Source organism: Sminthopsis crassicaudata, chromosome 5 (genome assembly GCF_048593235.1).
Source record: "Sminthopsis crassicaudata isolate SCR6 chromosome 5, ASM4859323v1, whole genome shotgun sequence".
NCBI lineage: Eukaryota > Metazoa > Chordata > Mammalia > Dasyuromorphia > Dasyuridae > Sminthopsis > Sminthopsis crassicaudata.
The window spans coordinates 273,152,843-273,180,116 of NC_133621.1; the positions used below are offsets into that span (position 1 = coordinate 273,152,843).

Below are 27,274 nucleotides of genomic sequence, written 5' to 3' on the forward strand. Positions count from 1 at the left end.
AATGATTGGGTAAAACAGCAAATCATAGACATAATTAATAACTTCACCCAAGAAAATGACAATAATGAGACATCATACCAAAATGTGTGGGATACAGCCAAAGCAGTAATAAGGGAAAGTTTTATATCTCTACAGGCCTACTTGCATAAAATAGAGAAAGAGAGGGCCAACGAATTGGGCTTACAACTAAAATTGCTAGAAAGGGAACAAATTAAAAACCCCCAGACAACACAAAACTTGAAATTCAAAAAATAAAAGGTGAGAGTAATAAAATTGAAAGTAAAAAAAAAAAACTATTGAATTAATTAATAAAACTAAGAGTTGGTTTTATGAAAAAACCAACAAAATAGACAAACCCTTAGTAAACCTGATTAAAAAAAGGAAAGAGAAAAAGCAAATTGATAGTCTTGAAAATGAAAAGGGTGAACTCACCACTAATGAAGAGGAAATTAGAACAATAGTTAGGAGCTACTTTGCTCAACTTTATGCTGATAAATTCGATAACTTAAATGAAATGGAAAAATACCTTCAAAAATATAGCTTGCCCAGATTAACAGAGGAAGAAGTAAGTAGTCTAAATAGTCCCATCTCAGAAAAAGAAATAGACCAAGCTATTAACCAACTTCCTAAGAAAAAGTCCCCAGGACCAGATGGATTTACAGGTGAATTCCACCAAACATTTAAAGAACAACTAACTCCAATGCTATGTAAACTATCTGAAAAAATAGGGATTGAAGGAGTCCTACCAAATTCCTTCTATGACACAGACATGGTACTGATACCTAAACCAGGTAGATCGAAAACTGAGAAAGAAAACTATAGACCAATTTCCTTAATGAATATTGATGCTAAAATCTTAAATAAGATATTAGCAAATAGACTTCAGAAAATCATCCCCAGGATAATACACCATGACCAAGTGTAATTTATACCAGAAATGCAGGGCTGGTTTAATATTAGGAAAACTATTAGTATAATTGACCATATTAATAATCAAATTAATAAAAACCATATGATCATCTCAATAGATGCAGAAAAAGCATTTGATAAAATCCAACATCCATTCCTACTAAAAACGCTTGAGAGTATAGGAATAAATGGACTATTCCTTAAAATAATGAGGAACATATATTTAAAACCTTCAGTAAACAGCATATGTAATGGTGATAAACTAGAACCTTTCCCTGTAAGATCAGGAGTGAAACAAGGTTGCCCACTATCACCATTACTATTCAATATAGTACTAGAAACTCTAGCCTCTGCAATAAGAGCCGAGAAAGAGATTCAAGGAATTAGAGTAGGAAATGAAGAAATCAAATTATCACTTTTCGCAGATGACATGATGGTATACTTAGAGAACCCCAAAGACTCTGCTAAAAAGCTATTAGAAATAATTCAGAATTTTAGCAAAGTCGCAGGATACAAAATAAATCCACATAAATCCTCAGGATTTTTATACATTACCAACACAATCCAACAGCAAGGGATACAAAGAGAAATTCCATTCAAAATAACAGTCGATAGTATAAAATATTTGGGAATATATCTACCAAAGGAGAGTCAGGAATTATATGAGCAAAATTACAAAACACTTGCCACAAAAATAAAGTCAGATTTAAATAATTGGAAAGACATTCAGCGCTCTTGGATAGGCTGAGCGAATATAATAAAGATGACAATACTCCCCAAACCAATCTATTTATTTAGTGCTATACAAATCAGACTCCCAAGAAACTATTTTAATGACCTAGAAAAAATAACAACAAAATTCATATGGAAGAATAAAAGGTCGAGAATTGCAAGGGCACTAATGAAAAAAAAGTCCGAGGAAGGTGGTCTAAGTGTACTTGATTTAAAGCTATATTATAAAGCAACAGTCACCAAAACCATTTGGTATTGGCTAAGAAATAGACTAGTTGATCAGTGGCATAGGTTAGGTTCACAGGGCAAGATAGTGAATAAAAATAGCAATCTAATCTTTGACAAACCCAAAGATCCCAAATTTCGGGATAAGAATTCATTATTTGACAAAAACTGCTGGGAAAACTGGAAATTAGTATGGCAGAAACTAGGCATGGACCCACATTTAACACCACATACTAAGATTAGATCAAAATGGGTCCAAGATTTAGGCATAAAGAATGAAATCATAAATAAATTGGAGGAACATGGGATGGTTTACCTCTCAGACTTGTGGAGGAGGAAGGAGTTTGTGTCCAAGGGAGAACTAGAGACCATTATTGATCACAAAATAGAACATTTTGATTACACCAAATTAAAAAGTTTCTGCACAAACAAAACTAAAGCAAACAAGATTAGAAGGGAAGTAACAAATTGGGAAAAAAATTTTACAGTTAAAGGTTCTGATAAAGGCCTCATCTCCAAAATATACAGAGAATTGACTTTAATTTATAAGAAATCAAGCCATTCTCCAATTGATAAATGGTCAAAGGATATGAACAGACAATTTTCAGATGATGAAATTAAAACTATGTCCACTCATATGAAAGAGTGTTCCAAATCACTATTGATGAGAGAAATGCAAATTAAGACAACTCTGAGGTATCATTACACACCTGTCATATTGACTAAGATGACAGGAACAAATAACGATGAATGTTGGAGGGGCTGTGGGAAAATTGGGACACTGATGCATTGTTGGTGGAGTTGTGAAAGAATCCAACCATTCTGGAGAGCAATCTGGAATTATGCCCAAAAAGTTATCAAAATGTGCATACCCTTTGACCCAGCCATACTACTACTGGGCTTATACCCCAAGGAACTACTAAAGAAGGGAAAGGGGCCTGTATGTGCCAAAATGTTTGTGGCAGCCCTTTTCATAGTGGCTAGAAGCTGGAAGATGAATGGATGTCCATCAATTGGAGAATGGTTGGGTAAACTATGGTATATGAATGCTATGGAATATTATTGTTCTATAAGAAATGACCAACAGGAGAAATTCAGAGAGGCTTGCAGAGACTTACATCAACTGATGCTGAGTGAAACGAGCAGAACCAGAAGATCATTATACACTTCAACAATGATACTGTACGAGGATGTATGCTGATGGAAGTGGATTTCTTCAAGATAGAGAAGAGCTAATCCAATTCCAATTGATTAATGATGGACAGAACCAGCTACATCCAGAAAAGGAACACTGGGAAATTCTTCCTGTGCAACAAAAAATTCGGTTCTACACACATATATTGTATCTAGAATATAATGTAATATATTTAACATATATAAGATTGCTTGCCATATGGGGGAGGGGGTTGGGGGAGGAAGGGAAAAAATCTGAATAGAATTAAGTGCAAGGGATAATGTTGTAAAAAAATTACCCATGCATACATATGTACTGTCAAAAAAATGTTATAATTATAAAATAAAATAAAAATTAAAAAAAAAAGAAAGAAAAGTGGGAGGGGAAAAGTGAAAAGGGAAGGAGTAAACCAAGTAGGAAGGAATACAGAAATTGTGAGGAAAAGGAGTAAGAAAAAGGGAGGAACTCTAAGGTGGGTGGAGGGATCCTAAAAAGGGAGGGCTATGTGAGGCAAGTGGTACTCATAAGCTTAATTCTGGGGAGGGATAAGAGGGAAGGAAAGGAGAAAAGTTTATGAAGTTTAGTAAGTTTAAGGATAATTCTGCACAACTTATTTTATATCTTACTAGATAGAGGCATACTTTGTTCTATTGTGCTTCACAAATATTGTAGGGTGTTTTGTTTTGTTTTGTTTTTGTTTTGGTTTGTTTTGGTTTGGTTTTGGTTTTTCTTTTTAACAAACTGAAATTTTATGGCAATCTTGCAATAAAGAAGTCTATCAGTGTCAAAAAAAAAAAGAAAAAAAAATGGTCAGTTCCCAGGGGAGGAAGAAGAGAGGCCAGGACAGACGGCTGGGTGCTAGCATACTGCGCCGATGGCGCTGGGAAGGGCTCTGGGATCAGAGAAGCCACTGAGATAAAGGAATCTGGCATAGGCTGTTAGCTCTTCTCTGCTTATCATATAGCAGTTCAGAAGAGAAATCTAAAATACTTTAAAAATTCAGATAGATTAGATTTTCCAGGACCCTGGGGGTGACTCAGCAGATCTCTGCACCAGGGGGTGTGGCCTCAGCTCCCACCTGAGAATAGTTGAGATTGAAAAGTGGGTGGATACGGCCCAAGGCAACACACACTGCCTAGCTTAGCTGGAGGGAGTGGAACTCAGCTCCGAAAATCCCAGAGAAGCGGAACCTTTGAACTAGGGACCATGGCTTCTGGCAGACACTTCCAGTTTGAGAGCAGGGGCTTTTCAAGTCACCTGGTACATACATCCACACCCCACCGGGACGCATAGGCTAGGCTTTGTGCTGTCTTTACTGTTCAATCTCAACCTCAGGGAAGCCACTAAAACACAGCGCCCTAGGGGCACAGCAGTGCTAGTCACCTCTGAGGCACTTCCATGGAGGGGGGTGGGGAACTCTCTCCCAGAGCTCTATCTTAGCTCAGGCACAGGGGCCGCTGCATCCATCCAGTCTGGGAGGAAGCTGGTAAAGAAGTAAATAAATAATTTCCTACCCCAGGAATAGACGCCAAAAGATTTTTTAAATATGAACAAAAAAGCCAGAAAAACTATAGATTCCTTCTACACAGAGAAAGAGCGGGTATGCAACCCCGAGGAAGTTAACAGCAGAGAGTCAGCAGATAACAACCTAAAGGGGAATGATTCCTGTCCCCCATCACATAACTCACTCCTAGAAGAGACTATTAAAAAGTTAAGAGAGTTTGAAGAAAAATGGGGAAAGGAAAGGGAAGCTATGATAGAGAATAACAACGTCCTGAAATTGGAGTTGGAAAAAATAAAGAATTCACAGGAGAGGCAGGGAAACAAAATTAGTGAATTAGAAAAGGTTAAAAAATCACAGGAAAGAAGGATTTCTGAATTGGAAAAGATAAAAAAGTCTCAAGAAAATAGAATTTCTGAATTGGAAAAAGAAAATAATTCTCAAAAAAAATTAGGGAAATGGAAAAAAATTCAATAGAGCAAAATAATTTATTTAAAAATGAAATTGGGCATTTACAAAAAGAACTAAAAACTGTGAAAGAAGAAAAATTAACTCCTTAAAAGTCAGGATGGAACAAATAGAAATGAATGATTCACAGAGAACCCAAGAATCAGTCACACACACAAAAAAAATGAGAAGCTGGAGAACAATGTCAAATACTTACTGGGAAAATCTATACACCTGAAAAATAGATCTAGGAGAGATAATCTGCGGATCATTGGACTTCCAGAAAACTATGACCAAAAAAAGTGCCTAGATTCTATTTTACAGGAAATTATCAAAGAGAACTGTCCAGAGATAATAGAAACAGAAGGGAAAGTAGATGTGGAAAGAATTCATCGAACTCCTTCTGAAATAGACCCTAAAAAAAGAACACCACGGAATATTGTGGCTAAGCTGCAGAATTACCACACAAAGGAGAAAATGCTGCAAGCAGCTAGAAAAAAACAATTTAAATACCAAGGTGCCACAATAAGGGTGACTCAAGATCTGGCTGCCTCCACATTAAAAGATAGAAGAGCCTGGAACCTGATATTCCGTAAGGCAAGAGATCAAGGACTGCAACCAAGAATGAACTACCCAGCTAAGTTTAGCATCTTTTTCCATGGAAGAAGATGGTCATTCAATGAAATAGAGGAATTCTATATGTTTCTAAGAAAAAAACCAGACTTAAACAAAAAATTTGATCTACATCCACAAGACTGAAGAGAAACAGAAAAAGGTACACAGAACCCTTGAGAACTGTAACTCTGTTGTGGGTATATAAAAAGTACTCAAGGCTAATTTGATTTTACTGATATAAAAGAAAAAAGGGGTGTGTAGTAAAAAGGAGGTAGTTTCAGAAAAAGGGGAAGGAATGATAAAAAGAGGGAAACTATATCCCAGGAAGAGGCAAAGAAAATACACCATATCTGAGGGAATTTAGTGAGGGGGAGAATCATTGTGTGAATCTTACTCTCATCAGGAGAGGCTCAAAGAGTAAATAATTAACATATTTGTTTTTCAGAGAATTTTCTCTCACCTCATTAAAAGGGGGGAGAGGAAAAGGGAAAAGGAAAAGGAGAATAAGGGAAAGGACTTGGAGGGAGGGGGGAGGGATACCAAAAAAAAAAAAGGGAGGGTTGCGTGTCACAAGGGGGATCTGTAAATTAAATATCGGGGAGGGGGATCAGGGGGGTCAAGCGAAAAAGCATATCTGGGGATAATATGATGGCAGGAAATACAGAATTAGTAATTTTAACTGTAAATGTGAATGGGATGAACGATCCCATAAAACGGAGACGGATAGCAGATTGGATCAAAAATCAGAACCCTCCAATATGTTGTCTGCAGGAAACACACTTAAAGCAGGGAGATACATACAGAGTAAAGGTAAAAGGTTGGAGCAGAATCTATTATGCTTCAGATAAAGCCAAAAAAGCAGGGGTAGATATCCTTATCCCAGATCAAGCAAAAGCAGAAGTAGATCTAGTTAAAAAAGATAAGGAAGGAAACTATATCCTGCTGAAAGGTAGCATAAATAATGAAGCCATATCAATACTAAACATATATGCACCAAGTGGTATAGCATCTAACTTTCTAAAGGAAAAGTTAAGAGAATTGCAAGAAGAAATATACAGTAAAACTATAATAGTGGGAGATCTCAACCTTGCACTCTCAGATTTAGACAAATCAAACCACAAAACAAATAAGAAAGAAATTAAAAAAGTAAATTGAACATTAGAAAAACTAGGTATGATAGATCTTTGGAGAAAACTGAATGGCAATAGAAAGGAATATACTTTCTTCTCAGCAGTTCATGGATCCTATACAAAAATAAGAACATATATTTGGACATAAAGATCTCAAAATTAAATGTAGGAAGGCAGAAATAATAAATGCCTTCTTCTCAGACCACAATGCAATAAAAGCTACATTCAGTAAAAAGTTAGGGGTAAATAGACCAAAAAGTAATAGGAAACTGAATAATCTCATCTTAAAAAATGACTGGGTGAAAGAGCAAATTATAGAAACAATTAATAATTTCACCCAAGATAATGTCAATGATAAGACATCATACCAAAATCTTTGGGATGCAGCTAAAGCAGTAATAAGGGGAAATTTTATATCTTTAGAGTCTTATTTGAAGAAAATAGAGAAGAGAAGATTAACGAATTGGGCTTACAACTTAAAAGGCTAGAAAAAGACCAAATTATAAAACCCCAACCAAAAATTAAACTTGGAATACAAAAATTAAAAGGAGAAATCAATAATATTGAAAGTAAAAAAAAACTATTGAATTAATAAATAAAACCAAGAGTTGGTTTTATGAAAAAGCCAATAAAATAGATAAACCTTTGGTAAATTTGATCAGAAAAAAGAAAGAGGAAAATCAAATTGTTAGTCTTACAAATGAAAAGGGGGATCTTTCCACCAATGAAGAGGAAATTAGAGAAATAAGGAGTTACTTTGCCCAACTTTATGCCAATAAATTTGATAACTTAAGTGAAATGGATGACTTCCTCCAAAAATATAGGCTCCCTAGATTAACAGAGGAGGAGATAAATTGCTTAAATAGTCCCATTTCAGAAAAAGAAATAGAACAAGCTATTAATCAACTCCCTAGGAAAAAATCCCCAGGACCAGATGGATTCACATGTGAATTCTACCAAACATTTAAAGAACAATTAGCCCCAATGTTATATAAATTATTTGGAAAAATATGGGATGAAGGAGTCCTACCAAACTCATTTTATGACACAGACATGGTATTGATACCTAAACCAGGTAGATCGAAAACTGAGAAAGAAAATTATAGACCAATTTCCTTAATGAATATTGATGCTAAAATCTTAAATAAGATATTAGCAAAAAGACTTCAGAAAATCATCTCCAGGATAATACACTATGATCAAGTAGGATTCATACCAGGAATGCAGGGCTGGTTTAATATTAGGAAAACTATTAGTATAATTGACCATATTAATAATCAAATTCATAAAAACCATATGATCATCTCAATAGATGCAGAAAAAGCATTTGACAAAATCCAACATCCATTCCTACTAAAAATTCTCGAGAGTATAGGAATAAATGGATTATGCCTTAGAATAATCAGGAGCATATATTTAAGACCGTCAGTAAGCATAATATGCAATAGAAATAAACTGCAACCTTTCCCAGAAAAATCAGGAGTGAAACAAGGTTGCCCACTATCACCATTACTATTCAATATAGTACTAGAAATGCTAGCCTCGGCAATAAGAGCCGAGAAAGAGATTCAAGGAATTAAAGTAGGAAATGAGGAAATCAAACTATCACTCTTTGCAGATGACATGATGGTATACTTAGAGAACCCCAAAGACTCTGCTAAAAAGCTACTAGAAATAATTCAAAATTTCAGCAAAGTGGCAGGATACAAAATAAATCCACATAAATACTCAGCATTTTTATATATCACCAATAAAATGCAACAGCAAGAGATACAAAGAGAAATTCCATTCCAAACAAATGTTGAGAGTATAAAGTATTTGGGAATCCATCTACCAAGGAAAAGTCAGGAATTATATGAGAAAAATTACAAAACACTTGCCACAAAAATAAAGTCAGATTTAAATAATTGGAAAGACATTCAGTGCTCTTGGATAGGGTGAGCGAATATAATAAAGATGACAATACTCCACAAACTAATCTATTTATTTATTGCTATACCAATCAGACTCCCAAGAAACTATTTCAATGACCTAGAAAAAATAACAAAAAAAAAAATATAAAAGGTCGAGAATTGCAAGGGAACTAATGAAAAAAAAAGTCAGAGGAAGGTGGTCTAAGTGTACCTGATCTAAAGCTATATTATATAGTAGCAGTCACCAAAACCATTTGGTATTGGCTAAGAAATAGACCAGTAGATCAGTGGAACAGATTAGATACAAAGGACAAAAAAGGGTACATCTATAGCAATCTAATCTTTGACAAACCCAAAGATACCAATATTAGGGATAAAAATTCATTATTTGGAAAAAACTGTTGGGAAAATTGGAAATATGGCAGAAATTACATATGGATCCACACTTAACACCATATACCAAGATAAGATCAAAATGGGTCCATGATTTAGGCAAAAAGAGGGAGATAATAAATAGATTAGAGGAACAGAGGATAATCTACCTCTCAGACTTGTGCAGGAGGAAGGAATTTATGACCAGAGGAGAACTAGAGATCATTATTGATCACAAAATAGAAGATTTTGATTACATCAAACTAAAAAATTTCTGTACAAACAATACTAATGCAAATAAGATTAGAAGGGAAGTAACAAATTGGGAAAATATTTTTAAAAGCAAAGGTTCTGACAAAGGTCTCATTTCCAAAATACATAGAGAACTGACCCTGATTTATAAGAAATCAAACCATTCTCCAATTGATAAATGGTCAAAGGATATGAACAGACAATTCTCAGATGAAGAAATTGAAACTATATCCACTCACATGAAAGAGTGTTCCAAATCATTACTGATCAGAGAAATGCAAATTAAGACAACTCTGTGATACCACTACACACCTGTCAGCTTGGCTAAGATGACAGGAACAAATAATGATGAATGTTGGAGGGGATGTGGGAAAACTGGGATACTGATACATTGTTGGTGGAGTTGTGAAAGAATCCAGCCATTATGGAGAGCAATTTGGAACTATGCCCAAAAAGTTATCAAACTGTGCATACCCTTTGACGCAGCAGTGCTACTACTGGGCTTATATCCCAAAGAAATACTAAAGAACAGAAAGAGACATATATGTGCCAAAATGTTTGTGGCAGCTCTTTTTGTTGTAGCTAGAAACTGGAAGATGAATGGATGTCCATCAGTTGGAGAATGGTTGGGTAAATTATGTTATAGGAAGGTTATGGAATATTATTGCTCTGTAAGAAATGACCAGCAGGAGGAATACAGAGAGGCCTGGAGAGACTTACATCAACTGATGCTGAGTGAAATGAGCAGAACCAGAAGATCACTGTACACTTCAACAACAATACTGTATGAGGATATATTCTGATGGAAGTGGAAATCTTCAACATAAAGAAGAGCCAATTCACTTCCAGTTGATCAATGATGGACAGAAATAACTACACCCAGAGAAGAAACACTGGGAAGTGAATGTAAATTGTTAGCACTAATATCTGTCTGCCCAGGTTACATGTACCTTCGGAATCTAATGCTTATTGTACAACAAGAAAATGGTATTTATACACATGTATTGTATCTAGGTTATATTGTAACACATGTAAAATACATGGGATTGCCTGTCATTGGGGGGAGGGAATAAGGGGAGTGGGGGATAATTTGGAAAAATGATTACAAGGGCTAATATTATAAAAAAAAATATATATATATATATATATATATATATATATATATATATATATATATATATATATATATATATATAAACTGACCTGGAAAACAGGTCAAAGAGAGCTAATTTAAAAATAAAAAAAACAAAACAAAACCCCTCCCCAATTGATAAATGATGAAAGTGATGGGGGTTGAGGTCCCTTTAAAATTCCTCTCTGATTGCCCAACCGCCATGGCTGACCTTGATTCACAAATCCTGGTCAAAAGCACCTTTTTGAATATCCAGGCCCAGCCCCATTATCAGCTGAGCTTCCTCCAACTCCCACAGGATCTGAGCTATCTGAAAAGCCCGCCTAGAATTTGGGGGTACCGCCCACAATCCCCTTCTAGGTATAAAAGAGCTGAGTCGGAGCTCTCTATTTGCAAGAGCCCTCTCCCCCAACACCTGGTATCCTTCTGGCGATGTAAGGATTCCTGCCCGCCCAGTGGCCACCTCTGGCCCTGGCGTCTTTCTAACTGAACTTTACTTCCAAATTTCTACAGTAAACCTTTTTTTTTATCTAGGTTTTCGGCCTGTAAATTCATTTACAGCGGACACTAAGCCTCATGGGATCTTTGCGCCAAGAATTGGGGTTCTCCCTTTCCTTTACCTCATTAAAAGGATATGTACAGCCCACTTTCAAATAAAAAAATAAAAGCCATTTCTAATATTTGACATTTGATGCTGTACATTACTATTTTTAGAGAAATGCAAGTTAAAACATTGATGTATCACCTTGCACCTCTTTAATATGACAGAAAAAAGATGCTAAAAGATGTGGGAAAACTGGGACACTAATGCATTGTTCATAGCAATGTGAAATTATCTGATCTTTCTTGAGCACAGTTCTTAACTATGCCCAAAGAATTGTCAAACTATGAATTCCATTTTGTCCAGTAGTGTCTATTAGGTCTGTACCCCTGAGAGATCATAAAAGACCAAAAAACATCTATTTTGTAGCAGTCCTTTTGCAGTGGAAAGAAACTAGAAAATGAGTTGGGGAATAGATGAATAAGTTGTGTTATACTAACGTAATGAAATATTATTCTACACATAAACAACAAGCAGATTGATTTTTAGAAAAAGCTAGAAAGATTTACATGAACAGATGCTGAGTGAAACAAGCAGAATGAAAAGGAAATTGTGCACAGTAATAAGATGATCATGTGATAATCAACAGGGTCTTTTCAACAATGAGGTGATTGAAGACAATTCCAATAGATATTTGATAGAAAGTGACATACACGTTCAGCAAGAGAACTGCATACTGAATATGGATCAAATCATAGTAATTTCAACATTTTTAGTTGTTTAAACTCTTATGTTTCCCCTTTCAAATTGATTTTGCTTGCTTAAAATGAAATGTTTTATAGCTTTTTTATCCATCAGAATTGATCATCATATGGTATTGTTGTTGGAAGTATATAATGATCTCCTGTTCCTGTTCATTTCACTCAGCATCAGTTCATATAAGTCTCTCCAGGCCTTTCTAAAATCATCCTGCTGGTCATTTCTTAAAAAACAAAGGGCTGAAACTTTGCATAGGTGCACTTGAATCAGACAACTGAGCACTTAAAGCCAATTACATATTGGACAATGACTATTAGCATATGTTTGGAATTGCTCTTCTCACATGGCTGGCTCAATGTTTGGGGTTAAGAGATTTGTAAGTAAAATTAGAAATATGTTAAAAGAATTGGATATTTTTAACCATAAGTTAAAAATTGCTTGATTGTATTGCTTTATGTATTGGGGGAAGAGAGGGAGAAAAATCTGGAATGACAGATTCTGCAAAGATGAAAAATGGTGAAATCTCTCTGCATGTATTTGGAAAAATACAATGCTATTGGATTTCCTTCAACTTAGAATTGCAGACTGTTGGCACAAAAAGGGTTTTATATATGAGGAAACTGAAGCCTGAAAAACAAAAAAAAACATTTGTCAAAAGTCATTTTGACAGCAAGTTAAGTCAAATTTCTAATATTGGGTAACAGTATAGGATTTTAGAATAAGTTTCAGGGTTTTAGGAGTTCAAAAAATTACCAAATATAACTTGTTTCATTAATATAGAAAATAATTTGCCACTCCATAATTAGAAAGGGCTTTTATGTAAGCAAAAGATGCCTGACAATAGTATCTTGTGGATCATTAACAATTATACTTTCTAGCTTTCCTATGAAAGCTTAAACAGAAAAATGGAGAAGATAAAACAAATGCCAAAAAGTAAAACCCATCTCTTGCAAGTAAATGTTAGATAACAGGCATATATTTTTGAGCACCTAGAATGTTTTAATTTGATACATTGTTCTAATTAATTCAATTAAAAATTAAATTAAAAAGCAACCTTATTTATTAATGATTTAGACTTAATTTGGTAAGAAATTCAAATTATGACAAATAATTTGATGTCAAAACTTCACCAAAAGACTTTAGGACAAGAAAAACTTGAATTTTAACCATTATCAATAGTAAAATTTTCTTTTTTAAAGTTTTTTTTTACAAAATATGAACTTTTAATCTGATACGATGCCAATATTAATAATTTTATACAGAAAAAATCATCTCTCCCATAACACAATGATAACTACTTCTAGTATCCCAAATCAATATGAATTGGATTTGAATATCAAATTACATTAATAACTGGATTTCTTACAATTAAAATTCTTACCACCTTCTACCACTTAAAAAAGTGTTTTTAAAAGGAGGAAAACTAAATCCCAGAGCTGACTTACTAAAGTATAATTGAAAATATGTTTCCGAATTTCTTTGTTGTCCATTTGCTGTTTTACTGAATCTTCAAATGTGACAGCTTTCATTTTATGCCTACAAAAAGTATATATTGTCAGTAATTCAAAGCTTTGAAGAACGTTTTTTCATAGTTAATTTACTTTAATAATTTCTTAGTCTCACTTGCAAGGCCTGAAAGATAGATCTAAAGAGAAAAGTAAAAAAATGGCTCCAAAGAGATTTCATTTAATTAAAATGAAAACATCATTTACAGGTAAATAAATGAATGCAGTATATTTGGCATAAATACAAAGTAACTGAAGAAAGGAATTTTAAAAAAAAGAACTAACAAAAAATCTTTTATGTAAGAGGCAGGTCTATTTTGGCTTTTATTGGACCTAGGGATTGCATAGATATCAAAGACAGACAGTATTTGGAATATGGGATACAAATTATTAAGAAAAACATCACTTCCTTCTAAGAAACTTATATTTGTACATAACTTATATTTACACATAGCCACTTATCTTCATATACAATCACATATTTAGACAACTGTATCTATTTTAAAGACATCTTATACATACATGATAATGATCTAAATCACAGGGATTTGGAGTTGTGATTTCCTTGGTGTAGGAAGATATTGTCTAACTATTCAAACATTCAATCTCAAATTTTACAAAGTTTCCTGCCAGCACTGAGAGGTTCAGACAGTGACTCAGGGTCACAGTCAGTACATGTTAGAATCAAGATTTCCAATAAACTCAATTCCCTTAATGATTAATTCTAAAGATGAAAAAGCCAGGCCATTTTCCTCTTAAATAATTTTGTAGCAGCAATTTATATTGCTTATCCTTCGAGATTCTGCTGATGATTTTCATTATGGTCAAAGTGCAATACTTGAATAAACTGACATCGTGAAAACCATTACTTTTGTTGGAAACTATTATTTTTTTTGGAAAATGCAATCCAATCTACTTCCCTAGAGCTACATTTCTCATCTCAAACTTTCAGGACTGAAGTGTACATCTCTTTATGAGAGGTAATTTTTGCTTAAAGTTCAATACACTTTTGACATTGACATTCCCAAGGTTGACTGCAATTTATTTATTTATTCATCTCAAAATAAAATTTACTTAAACAAATTATTCCTCTTTCCTATTAAAAAAAAAAGTATTTAGAAATAAACCATTACACAATGTTGTATTATGAATATATTTTGGTAGTTTATCATTTAGATTTGATCTACAACTAGTCATAGCACTAACTTATAAAAATTATTTAACACTTACTTTTGCCTATAATCTTCTAACTCCTTAATATACAGATCTAATAGTTTGCCCTCTTCTTCGCATTCCTGCAGCTATAAAAATTCCAAACAAAATGTTTCAAATTTTTCAATTTTAATCTTTAACTCAGAATTAGTGATGCCTATATATATATATATATATATATATGAATATTAGCATTTAACAAAAATTTGTATTAGTCCATTATTATTAGCAGTAGTAGTAACCCATGACATAGATAAAACTATGCATTTTTATATTCCAAATGTCACTATATATATGAATGGAACTTAATTTTCCTAATTCCAAATCAGTATAATACACCAAAGTTTATTATGTACAAAAAAATGTACAAAGTTCTTATGTACAATGATCAAGATTATGCTTGATTATAAAGCTTCATAATGAAAATTTTGGGCTTAAAGAAAAGCACCCTTTAGAAAAGTACCTTTCCAATGTAGGTCTTAAAATTATATTGGTGCAATTATCAAAAACATATCACTGCTGAGTGATACTACATGATGATCAATTATGATAGATGAGGCTCTTTCCAACAATGAGATGAACCAAATTAGTTCCAATAGAGCAGTAATGAATTGAACCAGCTACACCCAGTGAAAGAACTCTGCGAGTTGACTATGAACCACACTACACAGAATTCCCAATCCCTATATTTTTGTCTGCCTACATTTTTGATTTCCTTCACAGGCTAATTGTACACTGTTTCAAAGTCCAATTGTTTTTGTACAGCAATATAAGTGTTTGGACATGTATACATATAGTATTGGTCAACCTGCCATCTGCAGGAAGGGGTAGGGGGAAGGAGGGGAAAAGTTGAAACAAAAGGTTTTGTAATTGTCAATGCTGGCAAATCTGTGCATAAATTTGTTTTAAAATTTAAATAAATTTATGTATTTGGCAACTGCTCTTTCAGTAAAGGTGCTAATTCAGAAATTTTGTAATAGGTATTTTTATATGTTGGGAAGAAGACTAGATTAAATACTATAAAGGGCTGAAACTTTTTTATAGCTTTTTATACATCAGAGTGATAGGGAAAATTAAATGATTTGAGACACAAAACTTATTCCCATTCCTATACCGTTTTCTGAAAATTAGAAATGTCTCTTTCATACCAATATAAAATGATACTTTGCCATTCCTATACTGTTTTCTGAAAATTAGAAATATATCTCTTTCATACCAATATAAAATGATACATTTTGCAAAGATTGAAACTGGTAATAAACAATTTCTTAGTAAGTGCCATTATACTGAAGTTAAGCAGGTAAAAGACCATTTTTCAACATTGAGATGTTTGTCAAAATTAAGAGACAATGATTATTTTTATAGATAACAAAAATATTAGCTTTTATATTTCTGGAGCAGAGAAACAAGTATTCATTAAGTGCCTACATAGTACTGTGTTAATTTTAGTTTACTAATTTTAGTTTAGTTTTACAATTATTTTCTCATTTGATTCTCATAACAAATCTGGGAGGTAGATGCTTTTATTATCCTTACTTTACAGTTGAAGAAACTGAGAAAGATGAAATGACTTTCCCCACATAACACAGATACTGTCTAAGGCCTCATTTGAACCCAGATCTTCCCCCCCCCCAGGCTGGGATTAAGTGACTTGCCCAGGGTCACATAGCTAGGAAGTGTTAAGTGTCTGGGATCAGATTTGAACTCATGTCCTCCTGAATTCAGGGCTGTTGCTCTATCCACTGCCCCACCTAGCTGCCCCGAAGCCAGATCTTTCTAACTCCAGATGATAAGTTGTATTCCTCTTTCCTCCAAGTTGTCTATGTATGTGTGTGTATTTAAATATATAAAGTAATAATATATAATATTATTATTACTGTGAAAAAAAAGCATTTCATTTCTTCTGTGAGAAAAGGTAAACAAAATTATGAGTGGAAATAATTATCCCAATATACAAATGGTATAAATGGGTATCAATAGTACGTGTTATAGGTCTTGTTTGTCAGTTTAGATAGCAGGTACAGTTGTCACAAAATATATGATGATATTGGTTAAAAAAAAAAGTAAAAACACTTCATTAATCAATGACAAATTATTGAATTTTTGCATACTTTTCTTGTTTTTTCTTCTAATTCCTCAATTTGTTGTTTTTCCATTTCCAAAAGTTCTTGATAAAGTGATGCAAGCTCTTGTGAATTCACAGATGGTTCATTTTTGGAATCTGCGAGTTCTTGTTGAAGCTTTCTTATGGTAGCCTGATGGAAAAAATGTAAATAGAATTTCTACTACTGATTTCATGTGCCATGTTTATATGAAATAAATATATTTTCAAAATTAACTGATATAAATATTTTCAAATATGACTTAGTTGCATGAACATATTTATGATTATCATAGATTTAGAAGAATAATCTTTGGGACTATTTAGTGCAACTATTTCATTTTGCAGTTGAAGAAAGTAACCCAAAGAGGTTACAACAGTTAAGTCCTAAAAGTAATCAAGAAAAAGATCAGAAATTAATTCTTAAGACCACAAACTCTTTTGACTATACTACACACCATTCAATGTGGACCAAATGCTATCTTCCTCTTTGCTCATCATAAAGCATTGTTTTCTGTCTGATTGAGACATTAAAACCACCTCCAAAGGCATATAGGAGATAAAGCTTTTTATGGGCAATTCACATGCAAGGTGGGAGAATGGTAGAAGGTATAATATATAGCTTCTTTTCCCTGACAGAAACATTAGGGGATTTTTACCTTCTATATTTTGGAAAAAAATTTCCTTTGCATGTTGTGCCTTTAGATGAATAAGGACACCTATTAGAAAAAAAGATACAGTTTCTTTCCTCTCAGTTTCCCCTGGACAATGAATCATATGCACAGTTAGGCTTGTGAGGCCTGATAAAATTACTTAAAAGATTGATCTTATTTGATGAAAGCAAAAAAAAAAAAATAGGGGAGTGGAGTGGAGGCATTGCTAGCTACAATTAATATCTTCAACTTTCCTTGCTAAGTCTTCAAACTAGTTTCGTTTTATGAAAGGAGATAAATTATACTCCTGCTCATAGTCAATGGGCAGAAAATGGGGAAATCTATAGAAAATATGGTAGCTCTTCCACTTCTGGATATACAGTATGGTAAAAGGTTGCTGCTATAGGAAAAGAATTTCATATCATTCTCTAACTTAGCACGAAGACCACCATACCCACATATATACATACAGAGATGTACACATACACACAAAATACAAACTTTATGTGTGCATTAATATTCATATGTTATAAAAACTGTACATTTCACTATAAATTAAAGAAAATTATTGCATATGTAACTACTAGTAAAAATGAATCTAAAGTGTAAAAGACATTTAAATTTTTCTCATTAGATAAGATTATCTTATAAAAATAAAATTCACTTAAACTAGTAAAATTTCGAATGGAAACAAGTTAAAACAAATCAATGTAAAATTGTCTAAAGAAAAGTGGTAAAGTTAATTGAATTACTAATTCCACTATGAAATCTAAATTTTTTTAAAAAATCTCAAATTGTTATATAGTACAATACTTGATAGTCCTACTCACTGAATACATTTAAAGCCTCACAGATAATGAGAATTGGTATTAGACAGTTATTAGATTGCTATCTGTTTTCAATAAATGAAAGTTACTGATCCTAGAAACTGCAATTCTGGACATTATGCAAGAAGCATTAGTAAAAATGATGAAAAACACTGACATAAATAATAAATATGTAGTATGGAATCAGAAGCACATTTTAAAATGGCTTTGTTACCACGCAAAAAATTTTATTTTTTTCTTGCATAATCGGTCTCTTTGAACAGAATTATTGTCCTAAATTTTAAACAAAAGTGGTTGCTAATAATATGATCATATTTCTAAAATCAGTTCACAATAGTTTGAATTAAAACCAGTCAGATTGATAAACATATTTCAATGGTTATGAAAAGGTTAATAACTATAGCCCTACAAGTATCTCAACTTGGATAACTAATTTGAATTGTTACATTTCTAGCATGTAGTTTAAGAATGTGCCTTGTTTCAGCATTTCTGATAATTCTTCCATTGCAGCAATAAATGAAATACGAGGCAAATTATTGCAACTACAAATTTATCACTATTGACTTACAAGTGCTTCACTCCATCTACATTCATTAACAAATATTATGCATTTAAAATTCCATGAGTTACCTACACAATATTTTTTTAATCATATTGTGTTGAGTTATCATGTATGTTTCCTCATTCTTTCTTGAATATTTACCTTGAAAGTTAATAATATCAGAAACTTGCTATAAATTCCAATTCTTAATTTATCTTGGTCATAATACTTTATAGAAATTAATTTCAAAATGTTAAAAACTGGTAATGATATTATTTAAAGACCTACCTCATCTTCTTCCTGTTCCTTTTTATATATTTGTTCTATTATATGCAAATATTCATCAGCTAACTCTTTCTCTCTTTTATTTCTTTCTTTTTCCACACGATCTTTTTTTTCAGTTTTAACATAAAGAGTCCTGGAATGCTTCCAATACTTCACCTGGACACCATTGCATACCCATATTTCGAAGGCCCCTTCCTTTTGGGCACCTTCAAATGGTTCTTGAAGCACACGAATTTCCCTTGGCATTTGAGATTCCTGATCAAATATAGCAGAACTTGAACAAGAAGGGTAATGAATTTCTGCCTCTAGTTTTTCTCTGTTTTGTTTTTCACTTTCCAATCTAGAGTTCAGTATTAAATTTAGAAAAAAAAATATTGCAAATAATTGTGTTAGTATATAGTCTCGAAAGATTACTAAAAATGGATAAAATTTTAAAATAGTCAATAGTAAATTTTGCTGTGAATTTTGTGAGGGAAACTGTATTATTATCCCATATGAGTCTAAGGGTCTGCTTAAAGTATGCTTTTACCACTATTCAAGATTTGAAGATGCAGACAGCATGCTAAAAATGGAGGTGCCTGAACCATTGAGTACTCCACAATTCTGCTTATATTATTCATACTGTATAATAATAATACTGAAGAAGAAAATTCTCTGAAGTGGTAATCACAATTTGAAATGATTTTCAGAAAAAATTACTTATTTTCAGATTGATGCATTGAGAAAAAGCTTTCATAAATTTCGATAATATATAAAATAAAATATGAACAATTAACAAATAAGAGTACAACTTTTTAACAATGTTGGATTAGAATCACATAGAATGATTCACCTATTGAAAATATAAAGGACAGGTTATATTGTGATGGAGAAATCCCTTCTATACTACTTTCATAGGAAAATTAAAGAGAGATTCTGTATGCTTTTCCTAAGCTATTATCATATATAAGAACTCCCAATAGGTCAGCCATTATTAGTAAACAAGGATTTATTAAGTGCTTCCTAGGTACCAAGCTAAGCATTGGGGATATAAACAAAGTAAAAAATGTCAATCTTTGTCCTCAAGGAGCTTATGTTCAAACATGTAAATAAAATATAAGAAAAGCAAGTAACAAAAAGAAGGCATTTAGTTAAGGAGAATATAAATTGACATTCAAATTTCAGGAAAACCAGTATGGACTTACCCAAAATGATACAAAGTTAATTGAGCAGAATGATGAGCACATTGTACACCAATATTGCGTAAACTTAGCTCTTTTCAGCAATGCAATGATTTAAGATAATATCAAAAGATTCATGAAGGAAAATGCTATCCACATCAAGAGAAAGAACAAATCAAGCCTCAATACATGTCAAAGTATATTATTTTCTGTTATGATTCTTACAAGGTACTAAGACAGTGGAATTGATAGACACAATAATTATCTAATTTAGCATGGTTCAGTTTGATTAACCTGATCCTACAAGGAGACGTTATGGGCCAGAACTTGAAACAAGGTACTAAGTGGAATTGAGGAGACAATGGTTAAATCTAGTTTAGCATTGATTTAATCCTACAACAAATAATGGTTCCTAGTGATGTAATAATTGGAGTATACTCAGTGTACAGCAAGAAGGTCTCAGGGCCAGACCCACAAGCCCACTCTCAGAGGTGGAGTCTGATTCATTCCAACTTCACCTTTGTGCTGGCTGGAGACATTCGGAGGAAGAGAGGCTAAAGCTGGCAGAGGCAAAGGACTAGTGTGTCAAGAGCTCTCGGAACCAAGGACAGAGATAGGCCTCTAAGAAAGCTAAGGGAGTTATTTTGAAGGAGCCAATAAAGGATCTGAACTTTTAGCTTTTGGCTGTATTTGGGGTGATTATTACTCCAAACTGAAAGACTGCTCCTAGAAGCTCCCCAAGAAACCTGCTCCCCGAGAAAATTACAATTAATAGAAGACCATTCTAATTTTCTCTTTAGAATTTTCAGGGGTTTTTTTTCTGTTTAGATTATTTCTTCTCTCACATCATGAGTGATATGAAAATAAAATAATCTAAATCAAATTGCTTACTGTTTTGGGAAGAAGGAAGAGGAGCAGTGTAAAGGGCTGAAACTGAGTTTCTGAGGTCTGAGCACTTAAAACTAATTACCGATTGGACAATAGTCTATAAGAATATGCATGGAAAATGGCCCTTCCCACTATTGTGCTGGCCCAATCATTTGGCGTATACAGAGAATTGTTGGAGGAACTAGGGGGTGGATTTCGTTTATTTCATTGTGGTCATAAAAAATGGTAATAGTATACTGTCATTGTAATTATTTGATTAATACACATTTATTTAAAAACCATATGCTTTTTCAGATTTCTAGTAATAGAGGATATGTAATATTGTAGTATTTAATCTCATAGCCATAACATAATAAATGTTTCTTTGCCTCTTGAAAGGTTTGAGAGAAATAAAAAAAAATTCTGATTTTTCCATCAAAGAAATACTAAGGAGATCACAGTATAAATAAATTTCAGCCAAAACATCTTAACTAGTTATACCAATTACTCATTTTTGCAGCTCTTCATGAAAAAAAAAGTGTAAAAGTATTAAAAGTGTAAAAGAGTAAGAATTTGAGAATAATACCATCATGATTGATAGAATAAACTGAGTCAACAACAAATGTTAACTTATGCTCATGTTTCATGGTATTCTAAGCTTTAGATAATATTAACAATAGTAACCAGCATAATCAAATTTTTCTTTGGTAATTCATATTGTGTTTCCTATATTGTAAGCACCAAGAGGTCAGGTACTATCTTTCTCATCTTTTTTATTTTTCCTAGAGCTTACAATAAGACTCTCCACATTGTATGTGACTAACATTTTTCAAACAAGTTTACCAGAACATTAGATGAGCAACTTGTGGAAGAAAACATGAGGAAACAACCTATAAAATGACAAAATCATGACACTTTCCTCTAGAGAAAGTACTCCTGCTGATGAGACTATGCACAAATCCTCTGAATTAGTGAAATCTAAACTTAAATGGGATTAAACACAATAACAAATTTCAGAGACAGAAATCCTATAAAACAATGATTGGCTCTAAGTATTTAAAAAAAGAACAAGCTCCTTCACATAGAGAGAAAAAGGAGTTTGAAATAAGTTAAAATATGGTAAAGTTAGGTGAAGAACATGGATTCTCTCTCACTTCTCAGGGTTTTAATCAGCTATTATATTAATAGCAATGGTAAATTAAATGGATTATATATTGTTACCCTTCCATGTTCCCCATGATTTTATCTGTCTACTGTCAAATGATTCCAGAAATCTAAAAGTATGGTCTCTTTCAGTAAAGACTGCATGCTGCAAAGCATATTTTTTGGGTTTCTTATGATAGTTCATGTTTCCATAGCAATTTACAAGGAATTTTACTTACAACAGTCTTGCTAATACCCAAGTATTACAAATGTGTAAAACATATCCTAGGTTCCAGTGCTAATAGTATCTTTGTGGTATAGTGGAAAGTGCACTGAATCTGGATTTCATAAGCTGGTTCTTCCTCTTTCACCAGTTTGATTTTGATAAACTATTTATCTCCTGAGCTTAAAAGTAAGGAGGCTTCTCAATCCATGCTAGAACAGTAGAAGACTGGAAACCTTAACCTTCTAACGTCAAGACTGGGATTATTACTAATGCTTACATATATATGGTATAAACTACTTTTCATAGACCAATATCAATCCTGCTGTTTCCTCTCAACACAGTGAAAATGGCAAGTGATATGGCATGTGGCATGTGCATATAAAAGGTTAAGTTTGGGCTCTAGCTTTACCAGTAATAACTAGTTTTCCTGCCATTCTTGTAGTTAATTCTGAGTGAATACTCAGAAAGAACACTCAACTAGCAAAGCAAAGAAAATCAAGACAACAGTTTTCTACAATGAGAAAAAGCATACCTTGCTAATATTTTCAATTAGCTATTCCAATTCATCAGGATCTGTCTCACTTAAAGTGCTGTCGATGACATGATGGTATACTTAGAGAACCCCAAAGACTCTGCTAAAAAGCTATTAGAAATAATTCAGAACTTTAGCAAAGTTGCAGGATACAAAAAAAATCCACATAAATCCTCAACATTTTTATACATTACCAACACAATCCAAGAGCAAGTGATACAAAGAGAAATTCCATTCAAAATAAGGGACGACAGTATAAAATATTTGGGAATATATCTAACAAAGAAAAGTCAGGAATTATATGAGCAAAATTACAAAACACTTGCCACAAAAATAAAGTCAGATTTAAATAATTGGAAAGACATTGAGTCCTTTTGGATCAGACGAGCAAATAAAATTAAGATGACAATACTCCCTAAACTATTTATTTAGTGCTATACCAATCAGACTCCCAAGAAACTATTTTAATGACCTAGAAAAAAATAACAACAGAATTCATATGGAACAACAAAAGGTCGAGAATTTCAAGGGAAGTAATTAAAAAAAAAATTAAATGAAGGTGGCCTAGCTGTACCTGATCTAGAACTATATTATAAAGCAGCAGTCACGAAAACCATTTGGTATTGGCTAAGAAATAGACTAGTGGATCAGTGGCATAGGTTAGGTTCACAGGGCAAGATAGTGAATAAAAATAGCAATCTAATCTTTGACAAACCCAAAGATCCCAACTTTTGGGATAAGAATTCATTATTTGACAAAAACTGCTGGGAAAACTGGAAATTAGTATGGCAGAAACTAGGCATGGACCCACATTTAACACCACATGCTAAGAAAAGATCAAAATGGCTCCAAGATTTAGGCATAAAGAACGAGATCATAAGTAAATTAGAGGAACATAGGATAGTTTACCTCTCAGACTTGTGGAGGAGGAAGGAATTTGTGTCCAAAGGAGAACTAGAGATTATTGATCACAAAATAGAAAATTTTGATTACATCAAATTAAAATGCTTTTGTACAAACAAAAATAATGCAAATCAGATTAGAAGGGAAGTAACAAATTGGGAAAACATTTTTACAGTTAAAAGTTCTGATAAAGGCCTCATCTTCAAAATATACAGAGAATTGACTTTATAAGTAATCAAACCATTCTCCAATTGATAAATGGTCAAAGGATATGAACAGACAATTTTCAGATGATAAAATTAAAACTACTTCCACTCATATGAAAGAGTGTTCCAAATCACTATTGATCAGAAAAATGTCAGATTGTCTAAGATGACAGGAACAAATAATGATTAATGTTGGAGGGGCTGTGGGAAAACTGGGACACTGATGCATTGATGGTGGAGTTGTGAAAGAATCCAACCATTCTGGAGAGCAATCTGGAATTATGCCCAAAAAGTTATCAAAATGTGCATACCCTTTGACCCAGCAGCGCTACTACTGGGCTTATATCCCAAAGAAATACTAAAGAGCGGAAAGAGACATATATGTGCCAAAATGTTTGTGGCAGCTCTTTTTGTTGTAGCTAGAAACTGGAAGATGAATGGATGTCCATCAGTTGGAGAATGGTTGAGTAAATTATGGTATATGAACGTCATGGAATATTATTGTTTTGTAAGAAATGACCAACAGGAGGAATACAAAGAGGCTTGGAAAGACTTACATCAACTGATGCTGAGTGAACCGAGCAGAACTAGGAGATCACTATATACTTCAACAATGATACTGTATGAGGATGTATTCTGATGGAATATCTTCAACATAAAGAAGAGCTAATCCAATTCCAAGTGACCAATGATGGACAGAATCAGCTACACCCAGAAAAGGGACACTGGGAAATAAGTGTAAACTGAGAGCATTTTTTTTGTTTTTGTTCCCAGATTTTTACCTTCCAAATACAATTCTTCCTTTGCAACAACAACAACAAAATTCAGTTCTGCACATATATATTGTACCTAGGATATACTACTATAAGATATTTAATATGTATGGGAATGCCTGACATGTAGGAGAGGGGGTAGAGGGAAAGAGCTGAACAATTTGGAACAGAAGGGAGTAAAAGGAATAATGTGGTTTAAAAAAATTACCTATGCATATGTACTGTCAAAAAAAGTTATAATTATAAAATTAATAAAAAATAAATTAAAAAAGGAAAAAGAAAAAAAAATAAAGTGCTGTTATCATGACTATGGAGTAATAGCATATGGAGAATTAACATTTTCACAAATCATTCTAGAATCTTTGCAAATTCATTTCTCATTTTTAGGCTTTTTTACATTTTTCCTGTGCATGGCAAAGTCATTGCATAAAAAAAATCCACGGAGGGATTCTTTATTATTGAATTATTAAGGCATTAATTTTTTATTGAAAAAAATTTTAGAAAAGAATGGGGGAATGTATTTTTCTTTCTCTTTCAAGAAATATACAACATTGTATTATTTTTCTATATATTTTAGATTTTTCATTTTTGACTTGCCAACATCAAATTCTGTCATAATACTTCAATGTAAGAGAAAAGCTTTTCACTCTGTATTTAAACTATTTAAACTTATGAGTTCCATACCTGCTATCACATTGTACTTTTTGATGCTTTTGTTGAGATTCAGATTTGCTGCTTTCTAAAGCCATAGCTTTCCTTGTGAATTTTATCACTTGTGACTTTTTAAATTTTGCTGATAATGCACTTGCAAGAACTCTGTTCTGATCTTCCCAACTGCAAGAAGGACCTATAGAGATACACAGGTAAATAAATATATTGGGATTTTAAAATCTGCAAGACAGTAGCAGCACAATTAGAATTCAGATTCTCTGGCACTGATAAAAGTCCACATATGAATTCTAAGATATTAAAAATATTTTTTAAAAGATTTAAATTAAATTTAAAATAGCCTACTTGCTTTTGGGTATTGTAGGTACAGTTAAAGAGCATCTCTTAATTACACATTAATTTTTAAAATTCTTTTGAAATCTCAGAATTCCTCTTAATCTAAGAAAAATATATGTGAAAATTAAACATGCTGATGTGTATTGTGGGAAAAATAAGATTAATAAAATATATTATCTATACATTACAAATATGCTAAATTGCTTTAAAAGTAATATATATGTGTTTTACCCCATATAGTCTCATATAAACACTATTTATTCTTTAGAGACATAAGTAAACCAGTACATAAGCATTCATTCAAAAGTTTTCTTCCTCATTTATTTATTGGTCAGGCTTTTGGTTATCTTTAAGCAAAATATAGGGGAGATATTATTTGAATTTGAAAAATTTTAAAAAAAATCACTTGTTCCAAATAAGTTCCAAAAAACCCAGGCACTTTATTCTTCATAGAGATACACAATTAAATTTACAATTAACCCAGAATTAGAAAAGTGATTTATATATATATATATATATATATATATATATATATATATATATATATATATATATATATATATATATGTATAGCTACGGATTAACAGACTTGGTTATTTGGTTTTTTTCACAACTTTAAATTCTTCTTTATTACAGTCTTTAACAAAATTGAAGCAGCAAGAATGTGGGGGGGGAAAGAGGGTTGTTTATAGGTACTGAATGGGTTGTGAAGCTGACAGTAAGGGAAATTTGAGATCCAAGATTCAAAGCAAAAGAAGATTTAGGCACAAAGAAGTTAGAGGACTTGTTGAAATTCACAATTAGAAGGTAGGTAAGATTTGTAAAAATTATTCATGACATCATGTCCAGTACACTATTGTATAGGCCATGTTCACCAAAGAATTATAAAAAATAATAAAAATTATAAAATTTATAAAAATTATTTAAAAAAAAACTATTTCAGTCATTTAGAGAAATGTTTTAGCTAAACTATTTCAGTCATTTAGAGAAATGTTTTAGCTATAATTTTTATAAAAGAGATCAATTTATTCATTTAGTTAATGGTAATTTCTTTAATGCTTTTCTATTAATAACCATGCAAAATTCACACACTTTATCCTAGTATTAAATACATGTAACTCACATTTAATAATATAGCACATATAGACTTAAAAATAACCTCCCCATAATTATGCTCTGAAGTAAGGTATTTTAGAGATTAATAAAATGGAGTTCCAAGATTAAATGATTTGCCTATAGACGCAAAGATACTTCCTTTGCATTTTAATACCTTTCTTTTTGGTACTTCTTTTGGCTATATACTTTCTAGTAAAATGGGATTTTCACTCTCATTTTATTGCCTCCTTGCTCAAAATTTCCATGTTTCAAATATTCATTCTAGTCCCCTAAGGCCCCCACGACCTATTGAAATCATATCCATCTTTTAAAATGAGACACAAATGCTATCTTCAAAAAGTGTTTTTTATTCTTGATAGCTGATATTCTTTCACACTTTATACCTCAAATAGAAATATGAGTATACTTATGTAATTTGTTAAATATTTTGTGTTTCTTTCTAATACAGTTATCTCTGTAGGGTCTATCGCCCTAGTAGCATGCACACTCAATAAGAACAAGAACTGTGTCTTATCTA

General features: G+C 32.7%; 1 protein-coding gene across 2 annotated transcripts in view; it reads right to left on the bottom strand.

Annotated features, from left to right (window-relative positions):
• The window catches only part of LOC141544676 (uncharacterized), a 127,841-nt gene that overhangs the window by 19,132 nt on the left and 81,435 nt on the right, over positions 1-27,274 (bottom strand). For both annotated transcript variants that reach the window (XM_074271090.1, XM_074271091.1), the window contains exons 19-23: positions 25,321-25,483; positions 18,830-19,166; positions 16,531-16,674; positions 14,438-14,508; positions 13,148-13,238 (exon numbers count right to left, since the gene is read on the bottom strand). In XM_074271090.1, the coding sequence (XP_074127191.1) occupies positions 13,148-13,238; positions 14,438-14,508; positions 16,531-16,674; positions 18,830-19,166; positions 25,321-25,483 (806 nt within the window). The remainder of the gene's footprint in view (positions 1-13,147; positions 13,239-14,437; positions 14,509-16,530; positions 16,675-18,829; positions 19,167-25,320; positions 25,484-27,274) is intronic.